The 15,980-nt window shown below is 40.5% G+C and overlaps 1 protein-coding gene across 6 annotated transcripts in view; it reads right to left on the reverse strand.

Annotated features, from left to right (window-relative positions):
• Nucleotides 1-15,980, reverse strand: part of LOC106055954 (dynein axonemal heavy chain 8-like) — a 287,161-nt gene that overhangs the window by 88,785 nt on the left and 182,396 nt on the right. For all 6 annotated transcript variants that reach the window (XR_008773876.1, XM_056005343.1, XM_056005342.1 and 3 more), the window contains 5 exons: nucleotides 15,606-15,847; nucleotides 7,894-8,034; nucleotides 7,540-7,774; nucleotides 2,563-2,705; nucleotides 894-1,028 (listed from right to left, as the gene is read on the reverse strand). Coding sequence is in view for 5 of the 6 variants with exons in the window: in XM_056005343.1 (XP_055861318.1) it covers nucleotides 894-1,028; nucleotides 2,563-2,705; nucleotides 7,540-7,774; nucleotides 7,894-8,034; nucleotides 15,606-15,847 (896 nt within the window). In the remaining variant the exon portion in view is untranslated. The remainder of the gene's footprint in view (nucleotides 1-893; nucleotides 1,029-2,562; nucleotides 2,706-7,539; nucleotides 7,775-7,893; nucleotides 8,035-15,605; nucleotides 15,848-15,980) is intronic.

Below are 15,980 nucleotides of genomic sequence, written 5' to 3' on the forward strand. Positions count from 1 at the left end.
TCAGAAAAAGAATCTTGACCAGATAAACTAAGTGAATGATCTGTACAACCACAACCATTGAATAAAGGAAATTTTGTATTATCAAAATATGAGTAAATATTGATAGAACACTTATAACTCATTAATATGGTAATGAAATGCCAAATTCTGCTTCGCTAGATTCAATGTGATATCAAGCAACCTGTTCAAGGTGTATCTCCATTTTGGATAGCAAGGATAACAATATTTTCTTAGCCATTTTTTGTTTTGTAACATAGGAACGGCTTCCAATGTTTTGTCAAAGCCTAATTAAAATGTTCTGCAAACGTCTCGTGATTTGTTTTGGTGGGGGGACACTTAATGCCCAAACACTGTTTTCCATTGATAAACACTGACCAAGGGTCGGCTTCTTGATACTATGGTGCATTTCTCACTTGGGTGTCACCCGGAGCGGCCGCACCCCCTTAGTGAAGCCACTGCTAAATATTATCAAACGAGTAATAAAGACATGATAATCTTCTTTTTAAAAGTAAAAACAACTATTAGTAATATAAACTAACACTTCCTTGTTTCTTTCAATATTTTGTGCAATTGTTATCAAAGTTGTGTATATTTGTTGTCCTCCACTATATATAAAGACGTCTATTGGTGTTTTAAAAAGAAGAGTACAAAAAACAACATATCTTTGACTTTGACAGCGTGGTAGGAGTGAGTTTATTTGTCAAAGAACTGTTTGAAATCTTTGCATTTTAAGGAACTAGTTTATTATGATTGTAAACTTTATTGTAGTGTTGTTCACATTTTAAAACTATAGCCACTAATATTTTAGTTTAGCGTCCTACAATACTTGTATAATGAGTTTTATTACAATGTAAAGATTTTGAGGAGGAATTGTTATTCTAGTTTGTTTATACCTGAAACATTCCAGGCGTCGAGGCAGAAGAAAAATTAAAACTTTTGCTTAATCTTTCTTCAGAGTTGGCTTTCGCCATGGCAGCCTGAATCATGACTGTCTTTGCTGTACCTTGCTCACCAATTAAAAGAACAGCCTGCATATAAACAAGTTATCATTTCGGATCAATTAATAGAACAGACTGCACATAGAGAAACTGCAGTAATATGGGATATGGGTGTAATAAAACTTATAATTGATAAATGTATACTAGCCTCTAATTTAAAACGGATTCAGTCGATAGTAAATAATATTTCTACTAAAGATCATATCCATTGATAAATTAATAGGGCAGCACGAAGGATTCAATATATAAATAAAGAAGATTACAAAGAGAGTGTGTTATCATATAAATTCAGAGGCGCTCCGTCGAAATCGCCCATGGACCAGGGAATATTTGGATCGTTTAAAGTAATAACATTTTTAAAAAATTCTTTATTGGCGATATAACTTAATATATAACAACAAAAATCTTTTAGTTATATAGAGCTTGATGTTAAAGGCTTCTCATGCTTCTTGAAGCCATTATACTAACCACTGTGCCAGGGAACTAGTTATGAAAATAGAAGGTTTTATATTTATCTATTACTAGTTAAGAAAAATTTTCTCTACAAAGTATAAAGGAGATTAATCCAACTAATTTATATCAACACATCAGTCAATTTCAATTTTTTCACTAGTCGACCCAGGGCGTAGCATACGCTGCTATTTTGTAGGGCCGGCCTTAGGCCACTGCTACCTATGTGACCGCAGTGGGCCCCGCACTTTCATAGGACCCGCGTTAACTCTAGGTGTAAATTATTAAATTAAACCATTTTATAACTTATAACAGATTTCCCGCGGCCTCCAGATTTACCGGGAGCTCCACTTTTTTTTTTTTACTTTTGACATTAGAGTGTACATAGACTTACTTTATTTTATTGATGAATGAGTGTACATAGACTTACTTTATTTTATTGATGAATGAGTGTACATAGACTTACTTTATTTTATTGATGAATGAGTGTACATAGACTTAATTTATTTTATTGATGAATGAGTGTACATAGACTTACTTTATTTTATTGATGAATGAGTGTACATAGACTTACTTTATTTTATTGATGAATGAGTGTACATAGACTTACTTTATTTTATTGATGAATGAGTGTACATAGACTTACTTTATTTTATTGATGAATGAGTGTACATAGACTTACTTTATTTTATTGATGAATGAGTGTACATAGACTTACTTTATTTTATTGATGAATGAGTGTACATAGACTTACTTTATTTTATTGATGAATGAGTGTACATAGACTTACTTTATTTTATTGATGAATGAGTGTACATAGACTTACTTTATTTTATTGATGAATGAGTGTACATAGACTTACTTTATTTTATTGATGAATGAGTGTACATAGACTTAATTTATTTTATTGATGAATGAGTGTACATAGACTTACTTTATTTTATTGATGAATGAGTGTACATAGACTTACTTTATTTTATTGATGAATGAGTGTACATAGACTTACTTTATTTTATTGATGAATGAGTGTACATAGACTTACTTTATTTTATTGATGAATGAGTGTACATAGACTTACTTTATTTTATTGATGAATGAGTGTACATAGACTTACTTTATTTTGTTTACTTATAAGTTCTATCAGGAAGTCAGTTCGTACGTTGTCCACGTTAGGCACCAGGATAGATGTAAACAAAGGAACTGAATCGCTGGGATAAATGTATTCCTCGACTCTGTTACGCCAGTGAAGCCACTTGCCTAAAAGAAAACAAAAGAATGTCCATAAGAATGAACGTCTTATGCATGATCCCATCAAACCCGTCGTGGTGGTGACACTGGATTTTACTCGTTCAAAAGGACTGAGAGATAAAGTGATAACTCAGGAGGGGATTGGTTATACAGTTTGTAGTTTGTCTTGATGTTCACATCAGGGGATTGGTTATACAGTTTGTAGTTTGTCTTGATGTTCACATCAGGGGATTGGTTATACAGTTTGTAGTTTGTCTTGATGTTCACATCAGGGGATTGGTTATACAGTTTGTAGTTTGTCTTGATGTTCACATCAGGGGATTGGTTATACAGTTTGTAGTTTGTCTTGATGTTCACATCAGGGGATTGGTTATACAGTTTGTAGTTTGTCTTGATGTTCACATCAGGGGATTGGTTATACAGTTTGTAGTTTGTCTTGATGTTCACATCAGGGGATTGGTTATACAGTTTGTAGTTTGTCTTGATGTTCACATCAGGGGATTGGTTATACAGTTTGTAGTTTGTCTTGATGTTCACATCAGGGGATTGGTTATACAGTTTGTAGTTTGTCTTGATGTTCACATCAGGGGATTGGTTATACAGTTTGTAGTTTGTCTTGATGTTCACATCAGGGGATTGGTTATAGAGTTTGTAGTTTGTCTTGATGTTCACATCAGGGGATTGGTTATAGAGTTTGTAGTTTGTCTTGATGTTCACATTGTTTCTTCAGCCTTCCCCAGAGAAATTCCTACCCACTTGAGTCTGTGACTTTCCCTGTATTTGAGTTGAACATTATATTAAAAAAAACATCCTGTTTTTTTTATACCAAGTGTGTCTATATTATAAACATAAGAGAGGCATTATTGAAGAATAATTATAAGATGCAGTCCGAGTGCGAAGATTAGTGAGGAATGCAGTATTTCCCGTGGCTGCGCAGCCCCAGCTGTGACCTACATATTTTGCCACATCCAGGGCAAGCATAACCATCGTCCGCAAATTGTCGATTTAGATTTTCTTTTCGTCTTCTGCGTTTGTCCTCGGCAGCGGATTTTTTTTTTGTCTCAAATGTGTATCCCGCGGCCTTCATGAGTGACCTCCAGCTGTCTCGTTCTGAGGCCTCATGCAACCATGTGCTCTCTTACCTTTCTTCTATGTCAGCCAAGGAAAGTTGATGACTTAGCTGGGCTTGAAGCGTTTCCGTGGGGCGCCTCTGTTTCGTCGACCACCTTTTAGCTCACCAAAAAAGACTGCCCTTGGCATACGTTCGTCTCCCAAACGGGATACGTGCCCTGCCCAGCGAAACTGTCGGACCATAAGAAGTCCCTCTATACCAGGGGTCTCAAACACGGGGCCCGCGGGCCACATGAAACAATTTTGTGTGGCCCGCGGCCACGTCCGCGAATTCCAAAAAAAAATTAGATAAAATTTACAATGACCACATATAGCCGTAAAATGATTTACAACTGCACAAATCAGTAAATGAGGTATCCGCCCACTGCAAGCAAAGATTCTGTGAAGGCAAGCTTTGTTGTTAGCGAGATGATAGCAAAGGCATTACGACCATTCACTGAAGGCCAGTTTGTAAAAGAGTGTATGCTACAGGCGTGTGAAATTATCTGCCACAAGAAAAAGAAACTCATCAAAGGCATAAGTTTGTCTGCGAACACAGTTGCAAGCAGGATCACCGAGTCAGCGACAAATGTTCAACAGCAACTGATTGCCGCTGCAAAAGACTTTGTAGCATATTCCATTGCACTGGACGAGTCTACTGGTGTAACAGACACCGCATACTGTGCCGTATTCATTTGTGGGGTCAATGAAAACTTGAACATTGTTGAAGAGCTATTGGACTTACTACCATGAAAGGAACGAAGAATGGACGCGATATGTTTCAAAAACTGGAAGCTTGTATTGACAGGTGTGGGCTACCGTGGGAAAAACCTGTTTCAGTGGCTACGGACGGTGCACCAGCAATGTGTTCAGAGAAGGTTGGTGTTGTTGGATTAATGGTAGAGAAACGGTATCAGCTCAGCTTGGCTGGACCTTTTGCAGTCATACACTGCCTTCTGCACCAAGAAGCACTTTGTGGCAAAAGTCTACAAATGAAGAACGTGATGGATGTTGTCGTGAAAACGGTGAACTTAATACGTGCATGGGGTCTCAACCACAGACAGTTTGTGTCATTTCTAGCTGATTTATAAACGGAATACGGAGAGTTGCTTTATCATACGGAAGTCAGACGGTTGAGTCGTGAAAAGGTGCTGCAGAGATTTTTTGAACTGAGACAGGAAATAGCATTGTTCATGGCAATGAAAGACGGAGACATACCTCAGCTCAGTGACCCAATGTTAAGTCGGATCTTGCTTTTCTTATTGACATCACGCAACATCTCAATGCACTCAATTCACAACTACAGGGCACAAAGCAGCTGATTACCGTGATATTTGACCGCATCAAATCATTCAGATGCAAGCTGATTTTAATGGCCACTCAGCTGGCAGATGGAAACCTGGCTCATTTGTCTTCTCTACAGCATTAAGGTTGAACCAAGCGCCTTAAAGACTACGTAGACATCCACTCCAGACTACTGGAAGATTTTGAACACCCCCTTTCATCAATTCACTGCTCTCGAAAAACAGTTTTTCCTTGTTTCCTCTCCGTTCGCAGTTGAAGTGAAAAACGTTACATAGGAAGTCCAGATGGAACTACTGGACCTGCAGTGTGACACTGTTCTGAAGCAAAAATACGCTGATGTTGGTGTTTCAGATTTCTACCAGTTTCTTCCCAGAGAGAAGTTTCCAAACTTATTCTGCGCAGTTGCTAGAATTCTAGCGATGTTTGGGAGTACGTACGTTTGCGAACATTTTTTTCCAGAATGATCAACAAAACAGCATTACGATCAAGACTGACTGATAAGCATCTGAGAGCAACCTTGCGGCTTGCCACTACACGCGACTTCAGGCCTAACGTCGATGGTCTGGTCTCTGCCAAACGCTCTCAGCTGAGTGGACAGAAACATGTGTGACGAGCCATCTGCAGTAGGCCTAGAAAGTATAGTTGTTGTTTTTTGGGGAACTACAGTTTCTGCTTTTTAATAAGTGACAGAGACAACGTCAACTTATTTTAGTAAACTAAGAAACTGCCTGTGCATGTAATAAACTACACTAAATGTAATTAATAATTATAAAAGCTTTATTTTAGCATTTAACTGCAGTGACAGTAGTGTTCGTAAAATTTAATGAAAAAACATTCTCTTTTTGTGGTGCGGCCCGCTGAATGGTTGTTACTTTCCACTGTGGCCCTCATGCTGAAATGAATTTGAGACCCCTGTTCTATACTGTCCATACCAGCGTTCGCAAGGACATCGCTTTTTGTAGTGTTTTCTTGCCACCGTATGTCCATGATGGAGCGCAAGCATCTTTGGTGAAAGCGCTCAAGAAGTCTTAGTTGTTTTCTGTATAGTGTCCATGTCTCAGAGCCATATAGAAAGGTTGAGAGAACCACCGCCTCGTAGACGTAAGTGGGCATCCCTGACAAGCCAAAATCCTTCACAAACCATCGCGACTGACCGTGTTCAGGTGGGACCACGCACTTCTCCCAGCATAGAGCGAACAAGTCTGTGGGCGACAACACCCATTTTAAATATTTCAGCGGGAAGTCCACCAGAGCCAGGTGCCTTGTGTTTTTTGAGTTTAGATATTGCTGTCTCAATGTCCTCAAATGTCGGTGTGTCGTCGAGCTCCTCTCTCATAGTTTTGTGAGGGACATTTGCCAGCGATTCCTCCGATACGTGCCTTTTATCACCTTTAATCATAATCAGCTTACCTATACACCTATGCATTAACTATGACTACTTGTTTGTGTGTAAAAGATACTTCCTATGTAGCTTGTTACAGTTTGGTATGTTTTCAGTTCTAGGATAGTTTCTTTAAAAAAAAAACTAGTACGAGGTCAACAGAAGTGGAGAAAAAACAAGGAAAACATGTTGTTCAAAAGATACTAAGCAAAAGATACTACCTCTCCATTATATTGCTTGAAATAGAATCAAATAGTTTCTTTAAAATTACTTTTACAAATATTTGGTTCAAACCTGGTATTGAGCCCAGTATTTTGACGCGTCAGCTGATTGGAATGCCGCCAGCGGGCAATGCACACGTGTGCGATTTTTTATCGGCATTTTCATTTATATGGACATCTAGATCGAACACGAGACATAGACTTCTGATTTAAAACTCTTAAGATCTAGTTTAGATCTAGATATACTTCTAGATCAGTCAATCGGCTTCAGCAAAAAAGCCAAAAAAATACCTGTCACAACTGACGTCACTGGCCTACATTATGTAAATATTATATGTTCACAATTCAAAAATCAGATCTTTGTAGACAACACCACCTCCCGGACAAAGCCCAGTACCTTCCCAGGGTCGACATTGTCGATTAGTGTTTTTAAGGTGTGTATCAAACAAAATAATGTATTATCAATAGTTAATTATCTAATTGTTTTTTTTTATTTTCATCATTGTTGTAATATACACATTGGAGCTATTCGTATTTGAAAGCCTATAAAAGTGGAAACAAGCTTAGATCGGGCAGCTCCAGCATGTTCAATACTTTTCTGAATCTATCAGTTCTGTTGAATCTTAATAGTGTATGTTTGTGATTTCTTCTTGAAGTATTAAAATGTTTTTTTTTCATGGGATTTCTATTATTTCGACACAAATCTCCGGCATACATTGGACTTTGGGTTATCAGTTTGATGTTTGGAAAATTCTCAAACTTACTAACTAACTAATTTCAGTGTAAAATGTTCTTAAGTTTTAAAAATTATAATATAAAAATTTACCATCTGCTGCAACTAGATATTCAAATATTGTCTCGTCTCCAGTAATTTTTGGAAAGTTGAGTTTTGATTTATGCTTGAGAAGAAATTCTTGCATCTTGGTTCTATCATCTAATTCTAACAAGGCTCCTAGGCTCCACATTAAAGCAAATATAAACAGGTGCTCCATATGGTTAGCTGTCATGTTCTTTCTTTCTTCAACAGAAGCAGGAATTAAACCTTCCAACAAATCACACATCTAGAAGAAATGTTTGGAAATGCAATGAATGGTTGCCCTATCACTATGCTTCAGATTGACTTCGAACCTCAGAGTCTAAAGCATTTCAAGTTTTACACTTCATGCCAAGAGATCTTTACCTGTCTTATTTTGATACATGAAAGGACCTCCATTTTTGCCTCGGTGTTAAGCGTAGTGAAATGTTCCGTATCGTTATATATACTTTCAAATAAAGGCAGTAAAGTGCTACTTTCGTTGGAAGATCTTTTTAACAGCCATCCCTGAAAAAAAGAAATGAATGTCCATGTCATAGTACGGTTATTTTTTCTTTAAAAAAAAAAATTCATGCTTGATTATTTCTGTTGCATGAGTATCACGAGTGTCACCCAAATCATACGCATGCTTTGTAACTTAGCTGACTTTACATAATGTAGTTTATTTGAACAGACTTATTTCATGTCAACAAAGTGACATCTATTCAGCCATTTAGGTGAACACAATTATTTCATGTCAACAAAGTGACATCTATTCATCCATTTAGGTGAACACAATTATTTCATGTCAACAAAGTGACATCTATTCAGCCATTTAGGTGAACACAATTATTTCATGTCAACAAAGTGACATCTATTCATCCATTTAGGTGAACAAACTTATTTCATTCAACAAAGTGACATCTATTCAGCCATTTAGGTGAACAAACTTATTTCATGTCAACAAAGTGACATCTATTCAGCCATTTAGGTGAACAAACTTATTTCATGTCAACAAAGTGACATCTATTCAGCAATTTAGGTGAACAAACTTATTTCATGTCAACAAAGTGACATCTATTCAGCCATTTAGGTGAACAAACTTATTTCATGTCAACAAAGTGACATCTATCCAGCCATTTAGGTGAACAAACTTATTTCATGTCAACAAAGTGACATCTATCCAGCCATTTTAGTTGAACAAACTTATTTCATGTCAACAAAGTGACATCTATTCAGCCATTTAGGATTTTTTGATTTGTTGATTTGAGGCACATCGGCACAATTTAGGCCATGTCGTGCCTGCAGTCCCTTAAGGACTACTCTCTCTCTAAACAACAAGGGCCAGATTCTATACAGTAATATAATTAAAATTAAGGTCTATTCACAGTTAAAATAGTAAAGGTAGTAAAAATTTAAATATTTGGTAAAAATCTAATGTAAATAGTGCATGTTCACAAATTCAGAAATCAGATCTTCGTAGATAGCCCCACTTCCCGAATAAAGCCCAGTACCTTCCCAGGGTCGACATTATTAAATAGTGTTTTTAGATTAGTGGCTCTAAAATGTTTCGCCCTGACATCCTGGTATCTGGGGCAATCAACGAGGATATGTTCCACGGTGAGGCGAGAGTCACAGTACTCGCAAAGTGGGGGCTCCTCTCTCTTCAGTACAAAAGAGTGCGTGATGTAGGTGTGGCCAATCCTAAGTCTGGACATGGTTGTGCTACCACGCCTTGTCAGACCCTTAGATGTGGGCCGCCACCTGACATCCGCCACAATCTGCCTGAGTTTACTGTGAGTCTCAGCCTCCCATCGGTTCTGCCACTCTCGATAGGTGGCAGAGGCAATACTTTGTCTCAGGTCCGAGTAGGGAATTTGGGTTCCTGACACCGCATGATTTAGGACTCTCTTTGCTTCTCTGTCTGCGGCTTCGTTTCCCTCAATGCCAACATGGGAGGGGACCCAGATGAAGGTGACATCCCTACGGTCGGCTGTTATTAGGTCCAACAGCTTCAGGCTCTTATGTACCAATGGGATGTCAGTCTTCATCCGCCCCAAAGCTTGCAATGCAGATTTGGAGTCGGAGCAGATTATAAATTTACTCCTTTCTGATGCTTTTACGGCCATAAGTGCAAGCAATATTGCGTGCAATTCGGCCGTAAAGATGGAGCAGCCATCGGGGAGTCTACGGGAGATTGTTTTGTTCCGAAAGGAGCAGGCACACGCGACCTTTCCCTCCATTTTGGATCCGTCTGTGTAGATGGTGCCACAATCTCCGTAGCTCTCCTGCAGTTCCCTAAAGTGGACTTGTAGTATGCTTGGGTCTGTATTTTCTTTTTTGGAATTAAGGAGGGATAAATTTAATTTAGGTTTATTCATTAGCCAAGGAGGATTCTGAGGGGTTTCTATTTTAGAGATTTGGTCAATGGGTGGGGTTAAATTTTGGATGGGTTCTCTCATTCGAAGGCCCAACGGCTGTATGACGTTAGGCCTTCGATTGTATAATTCTACCTCTGTGGGGTTAAATATGGAGTCAAAAGCAGGGTTCGTGGGGTTGGATTTTAGCTTGACTATATACTGCATTGCAAGCTTTTTCATTCTTATATCCATGGGGAGTTCTCCAGCCTCCACATGGAGACTTGGGATAGGTGATGTACGAAACGCGCCGAGACAGAGACGCAGGGCAGCATTTTGTATTGGTTCCAGTATTTTTAGGTACGACTTCCTTGCTGCTCCATATATTATGGATCCGTAGTCTAGCTTGGATCGAATTAGACTCCGATAGAGCAGCAGCAAGGTATCTCTGTCAGCTCCCCAGTCCGTATGGCTGAGTACTCTTAGTATGTTTAATGACTTTTGGCATTTCTTCTTAAGTTCCTTAATGTGGGGGAGAAAATTAAATTTGGAATCTAAGGTGAGGCCTAAAAATTTTGTAGTTTTCACGACAGGGATCTTCTTTTTGTGTATAAATAGTTCAGGGTCTGGGTGGAGCCCCCTTAGATTACAAAAATGCATACTAACTGTTTTGGAGTCAGAGAATTTGAAACCATTATAGTTTGCCCAACCCTGAATTTTGTTTAAACATAACTGTAATTTCCTTTCTAAGGTGTTCATGTTTTTCCCATAAGTAAGAATGACAAAGTCATCAACATACAAAGAGCACTCTATGCCAGGGGACAGCGCATTTATGATGCTATTTATTTTAATGTTGAACAGGGTGACTGACAGAATGCTGCCCTGGGGTACACCCATTTCCTGGTCATGAGTGTCAGAAGCGGAGTTGCCCACTCGGACCTGAAATTTTCGATCTTTCAGGAATTCCTCCACAAAACGGGGGAGGTGTCCCTTAAGCCCCATAAGCGCCAGGTCACGTAGAATGCCATGTTTCCAGGTTGTGTCATAGGCCTTTTCTATATCGAAGAATACAGCTACTAGATGTTCTCTTCTGAGTAATGCATTTCTAATATAAGCTTCCAGCCTTACCAGGTGGTCAGTTGTTGTCCGCCCCTGCCGGAATCCGCACTGGTAGTTTGAGATCACTTTATTCCTTTCCAGGTACCAGACCAGCCTACTGTTAATCATTCTTTCCATGGTTTTGCAGATGCAGCTTGTTAGTGCTATTGGTCGATAGTTAGCTGGGTCAGAGCCGTCTCTTCCCGGTTTAGGTATCGGTATAACTGTGGCTTTCCTCCAGCTGTTTGGGAAAGCGCCTGTTTGCCACACACAGTTATAGACCCCTAGCAGGACTGCCAATGAGGGTTCGGGAAGGTGCTTGAGGAACTGGTAATGGATTTCGTCTTCTCCAGGCGCTGTGTCATGTGACTTGTCCAGCGATTCCCTCAGTTCCTCAAGCGAGAACGGTTTGTTGTAGTCTTCATTGTTCTCTGACCTGAAGTCAATGGGGTGTCTTTCCTCCCTGGTTTTGACTTTTTGGAACTCTGGCGTGTAGTGTGCAGTGGATGATTTTTCTGCTATTGAGGATGCAAGGCAGTCAGCTATTTCTCTGGGGGACGTGACAGTTCGTCCTTGGTTTTTCAAATGCCCTATTGCATTTGATTCTTTCCCTTTGATTCGCCTTACTGCCTTCCAAACCGCTCTAGCAGAAGTTTTGGCATCCAGACTGCCGACAAAACTTCTCCAGGAATTCCTTTTGGCTGACCGTATGGTTTGTCTAGCCTTTGCTCTAGCTATCCTGAATAGCTTTAGGTTTTCCTGGGAAGGATTCTTTATAAATGCAGCCAGTCGTTTTTTCCTATCACCAATAGCACTTTTGCAAGCTGTATCAAACCATGGTTTGCTAGGCCGTTTTGGATTTGCAGAGGTTAGGGGTACAACTTTCCTGGCTATACTTAGTAGCTTGCTAGCAAAGGTATCAGCTGGGTTCTGTTCATGGAGGATATTTTCTGTGATATCCTCAGAGCATCTTTTTTGGAATTGTTCCCAATCAGCCTTATTCAGTTTCCACCGCTGAGGTCGTCCCAATGAAGGGAGATTGTTAGTAATGATGATTGGGAAGTGATCACTTCCCCGTAGATCATTGCTAACTGACCATTTAAAATCGTCCAGAAGTCCGGGGACGCATACGGTGAGGTCAATGCATGTGAATGATCCAGTTCCTGGGTGCAAGTAGGTCGGTGATGCATCATTAAGTATGCATAAATCATGTTGGAGGAAGATATCCTCCAGCATACGACCTCTTGTGTCGGTATTGTTGGATCCCCACATGGTGTTATGGGCATTGAAATCCCCAAGGATTAAATAAGGCCGGGGGAGTTGTTTCAATAGGTCCTCCATGTCTGTTCGGTTTAATGGAGCGCCTGGTGGTAGATACAGGCTGCAGCAAGTGATAACCTTGTGAAGGGTTATCCTAGCTGCTACGGCCTGTAGTGTGGTCTGTAGTTCTACCCTCTCATGGGGGAAGCTATCCTTCACAAGGATGCAGACTCCACCTGATGCTCTCTCTGCATCCTCAACATTCTTGGTGTAAGCACGGTAGCTTCGGAAGCTGATGCAATCTTTTAGAAATGTTTCCTGTAAGCAGACAGCTACAGGAGTCTCAGAGTCCATCAGTAGCTGCATTTCCTCGTAATTGGCCTTGAGGCCTCTACAATTCCTCTGTACAATTCTGGAATCCATGGCTTATTCTAGATGACCTACTTGGAGCTATTTGGCCTTGGGAGGCCCCCGGAGGGGTTTCCCTTTATTCCAGTGACCTTGGTATTTTTATTCTTGGGTTTGGATGGAGAGGAGGACAACCCCCTTTTGGGGGAAGTCTTTCTCTCTGGAGAGGGGAGATCCCTCTGGTTAGAGCGGAGGTTATTTCCTCCTCTCTCACCTCGGGCATCCTCTCCGCTTTGATTTCTCCCCTTAGGGAGTTGGTCAACCTCTAACTCAGTAGAGGTTGGGGTGTCTGGCTGGGTTCTCTGAGGAGAACCTGTGTCAGACATGATGTCTCCGGGTTCTCCCGGAGTATTGGTTTTGACATGCTGCTCAGTCTCCATGCTCTCATCAGCGAGCACAGAGAACCTGTTCTTTAGCATGACAACAGGGCTTTCTTGTTTCTTCAGAGGTGTGTTCTTTGGCGGTGTTTTCTTCTGAGTTGGGGGAGGAGGAGGGGGTGGTGGGGTCAATGTGTCCGTCTGTGTGGCTATGGATCTTCCTTTCTTAGCAACAGCCTGGGCGTAGGTCTTTGTCAAGCCGAATTGGCCCTTGGGTAGGGCCAGTACAGCCGATTTCGCCTGGCTAAAGGTACATCCGTTTCTTGCCTTGTACTCCTGCACGGCAACCTCCTGTTTCCACACAGGGCAGTCCTTGGAGTAGGCTGAGTGGCCAGCTTGACAGTTTGGGCATTTGAACTGGGCTGTGCAGCCCTTGTCCTCATGACCCTCTCCAGCACATCTGGCACACACAGTGTTCCTCTTACAGACTGCCGCGCCGTGTCCATAACCCTGGCACTTGAAGCACCTCATGGGGTTAGGTATGTAGGGCCTCACTGGAACTCGTAGGTATCCTGCCTTCACATACTCTGGCGGTGTCCTAGTTCCGAATGTGAGGATAATAGTGGCGGTTTTGACCTCCTCACCCTCCCTGCGCCTGGTAATGCGCCGGGCATGGGTGACTCCTTCAATGCCCTCCACTATTTCCTTCTCGGAACATTCCAGTAGGTCCCTAGAGCTGATTACACCTCTGCTGGTGTTCAGACTCTTGTGTGGCATGACTTCCACTTGGAGATCACAGAGTCTTCTGCATCTTAAAAGCCCATCAGAGTGTGTCTTGCTGTCTACTTCTACAAGGAGTTCCATTGTTTTGTGTAGCTTAGACACACTCTTGGGCTCTCCCACTACTGACTTGAGTCCCTTATAGATAATAAAAGGGCTCAACTTGGTCAGGCTTTTTCCCTCCTCTGTGCATCTAACCACCAGAAATGATGGCCAGGTGGCACAGCTTTTTGGGACCTCCTCTTTTTTATCGTCAATTCGTCGTTTCTTGCCCAGACATAGGTCTGGGGCAAGTAGTTTTGTGTGTGTTTTTTTGTCCATATATATTTTGGTTAATTCGGCACCTGTGCTCCCCACCCACCATCGAGTCCAACAAGGGGACGGGCCATTCGGATGTCCAGAATGAGCCCGCCAGGGCTACACAGGTGCTATACTCAGTCAGCTGCTACATCGGACATGTGTCCGATACAGCAGCTCCCTGATTGACCCTCCAGCCACCGCCCTCCAGCATAGGTCGACGACCTATGCTGGTAGCTCGGCATGACCAGCCGGTTGACCCAGAGCGGGCCATCTGGGTCTCAGGTCTAGGGGAACTTGGAGCCAAAGTATTGTGTTGTTGTGGTTTATCCTCAGATAGCCACCACTCAAACACCAGGATCTCTTTATCCCCCCTTACCCGTCGCAGTCCACGGCAAACGGACTGGTCTAGGACGTAGTGAGAATTTAAAGTTAAGGAGACAGTGTGATGATCAATGAAAGCAGACTTAGGAAAAGAGGAGGCAGACACAATGATAGAAAAGAAGTAGGGCACTTTTGAGCTCCAAAAGTGCTAAGGAAAGAGGAGCGCAGTTTAACGTCATGTCTCGGGACGGACAGCCATTTAGGTGAACAAACTTATTTCATGTCAACAAAGTGACATCTATTCAGCAATTTAGGTGAACAAACTTATTTCATGTCAACAAAGTGACATCTATCCAGCCATTTAGGTGAACAAACTTATTTCATGTCAACAAAGTGACATCTATTCAGCCATTTAGGTGAACAAACTTATTTCATGTCAACAAAGTGACATCTATTCAGCCATTTAGTTGAACAAACTTATTTCATGTCAACAGAGTGACATCTATTCAGCCATTTAGTTGAACAAACTTATTTCATGTCAACAAAGTGACATCTATTCAGCCATTTAGTTGAACAAACTTATTTCATGTCAACAAAGTGACATCTATTCAGCCATTTAGTTGAACAAACTTATTTCATGTCAACAGAGTGACATCTATTCAGCCATTTAGTTGAACAAACTTATTTCATGTCAACAAAGTGACATCTATTCAGCCATTTAGTTGAACAAACTTATTTCATGTCAACAAAGTGACATCTATTCAGCCATTTAGTTGAACAAACTTATTTCATGTCAACAAAGTGACATCTATACAGCCATTTAGTTGAACAAACTTATTTCATGTCAACAAAGTGACATCTATCCAGCCATTTAGTTGAACAAACTTATTTCATGTCAACAAAGTGACATCTATCCAGCCATTTAGGTGAACAAACTTATTTCATGTCAACAGAGTGACATCTATACCATGTTCAAAAGTATTTCCTGTAGAAACACATGAACACTTTTTCATGCTAGAATACATCGTATTATCGTTCAAAGTACGTTATTAAATAGATGTTATTAAACAGATGTTATTAAACAGATGTTATTAAACATGTTATTAAACATGTTATTAAAAAGATATTTTGTTTATTCGCATTAACTAGTTGATTCCACAAACATATTGACCCTTTTTTTTTAAATTCAATACATGTCTATTTTATTTCAATGAGTTTGTTAAGTTTTCAATGTATTCAATGTAGCTGCTATACTGACCTCTAATATAGGCTGCCAAGGCAGAACAGAGCAGGACATAAAAATCATGCCATTCCTTGAGACAGTTGCTGGTGAAGCATTATCAATGTTGTGAACTTCAAAGAGAATTTTGCAAGTAGGAGCCATTGGTATTCGATCTCCATTAGCTAAAGTTAAAGTTTTATTGTCATCCAACACAGAGTTGAGGTTTTCAATCCAAACAGCATCCACAGGGCCATCAAGTATTAGCCAGACATGTTCTCCTGCACAGACAAACACAATGAATTATACACTCTTTTGTTCCCCTGGCAATCAAATCATTAAATAAGAACAATCTGGTACAAACTTTGTCACATGTAAATTATGAGTGAGTCTGGTGTGAATGTACACTTTGGT

The sequence above is a fragment of the Biomphalaria glabrata genome, chromosome 12, assembly GCF_947242115.1.
Source record: "Biomphalaria glabrata chromosome 12, xgBioGlab47.1, whole genome shotgun sequence".
Taxonomy (NCBI): Eukaryota; Metazoa; Mollusca; class Gastropoda; family Planorbidae; genus Biomphalaria; species Biomphalaria glabrata.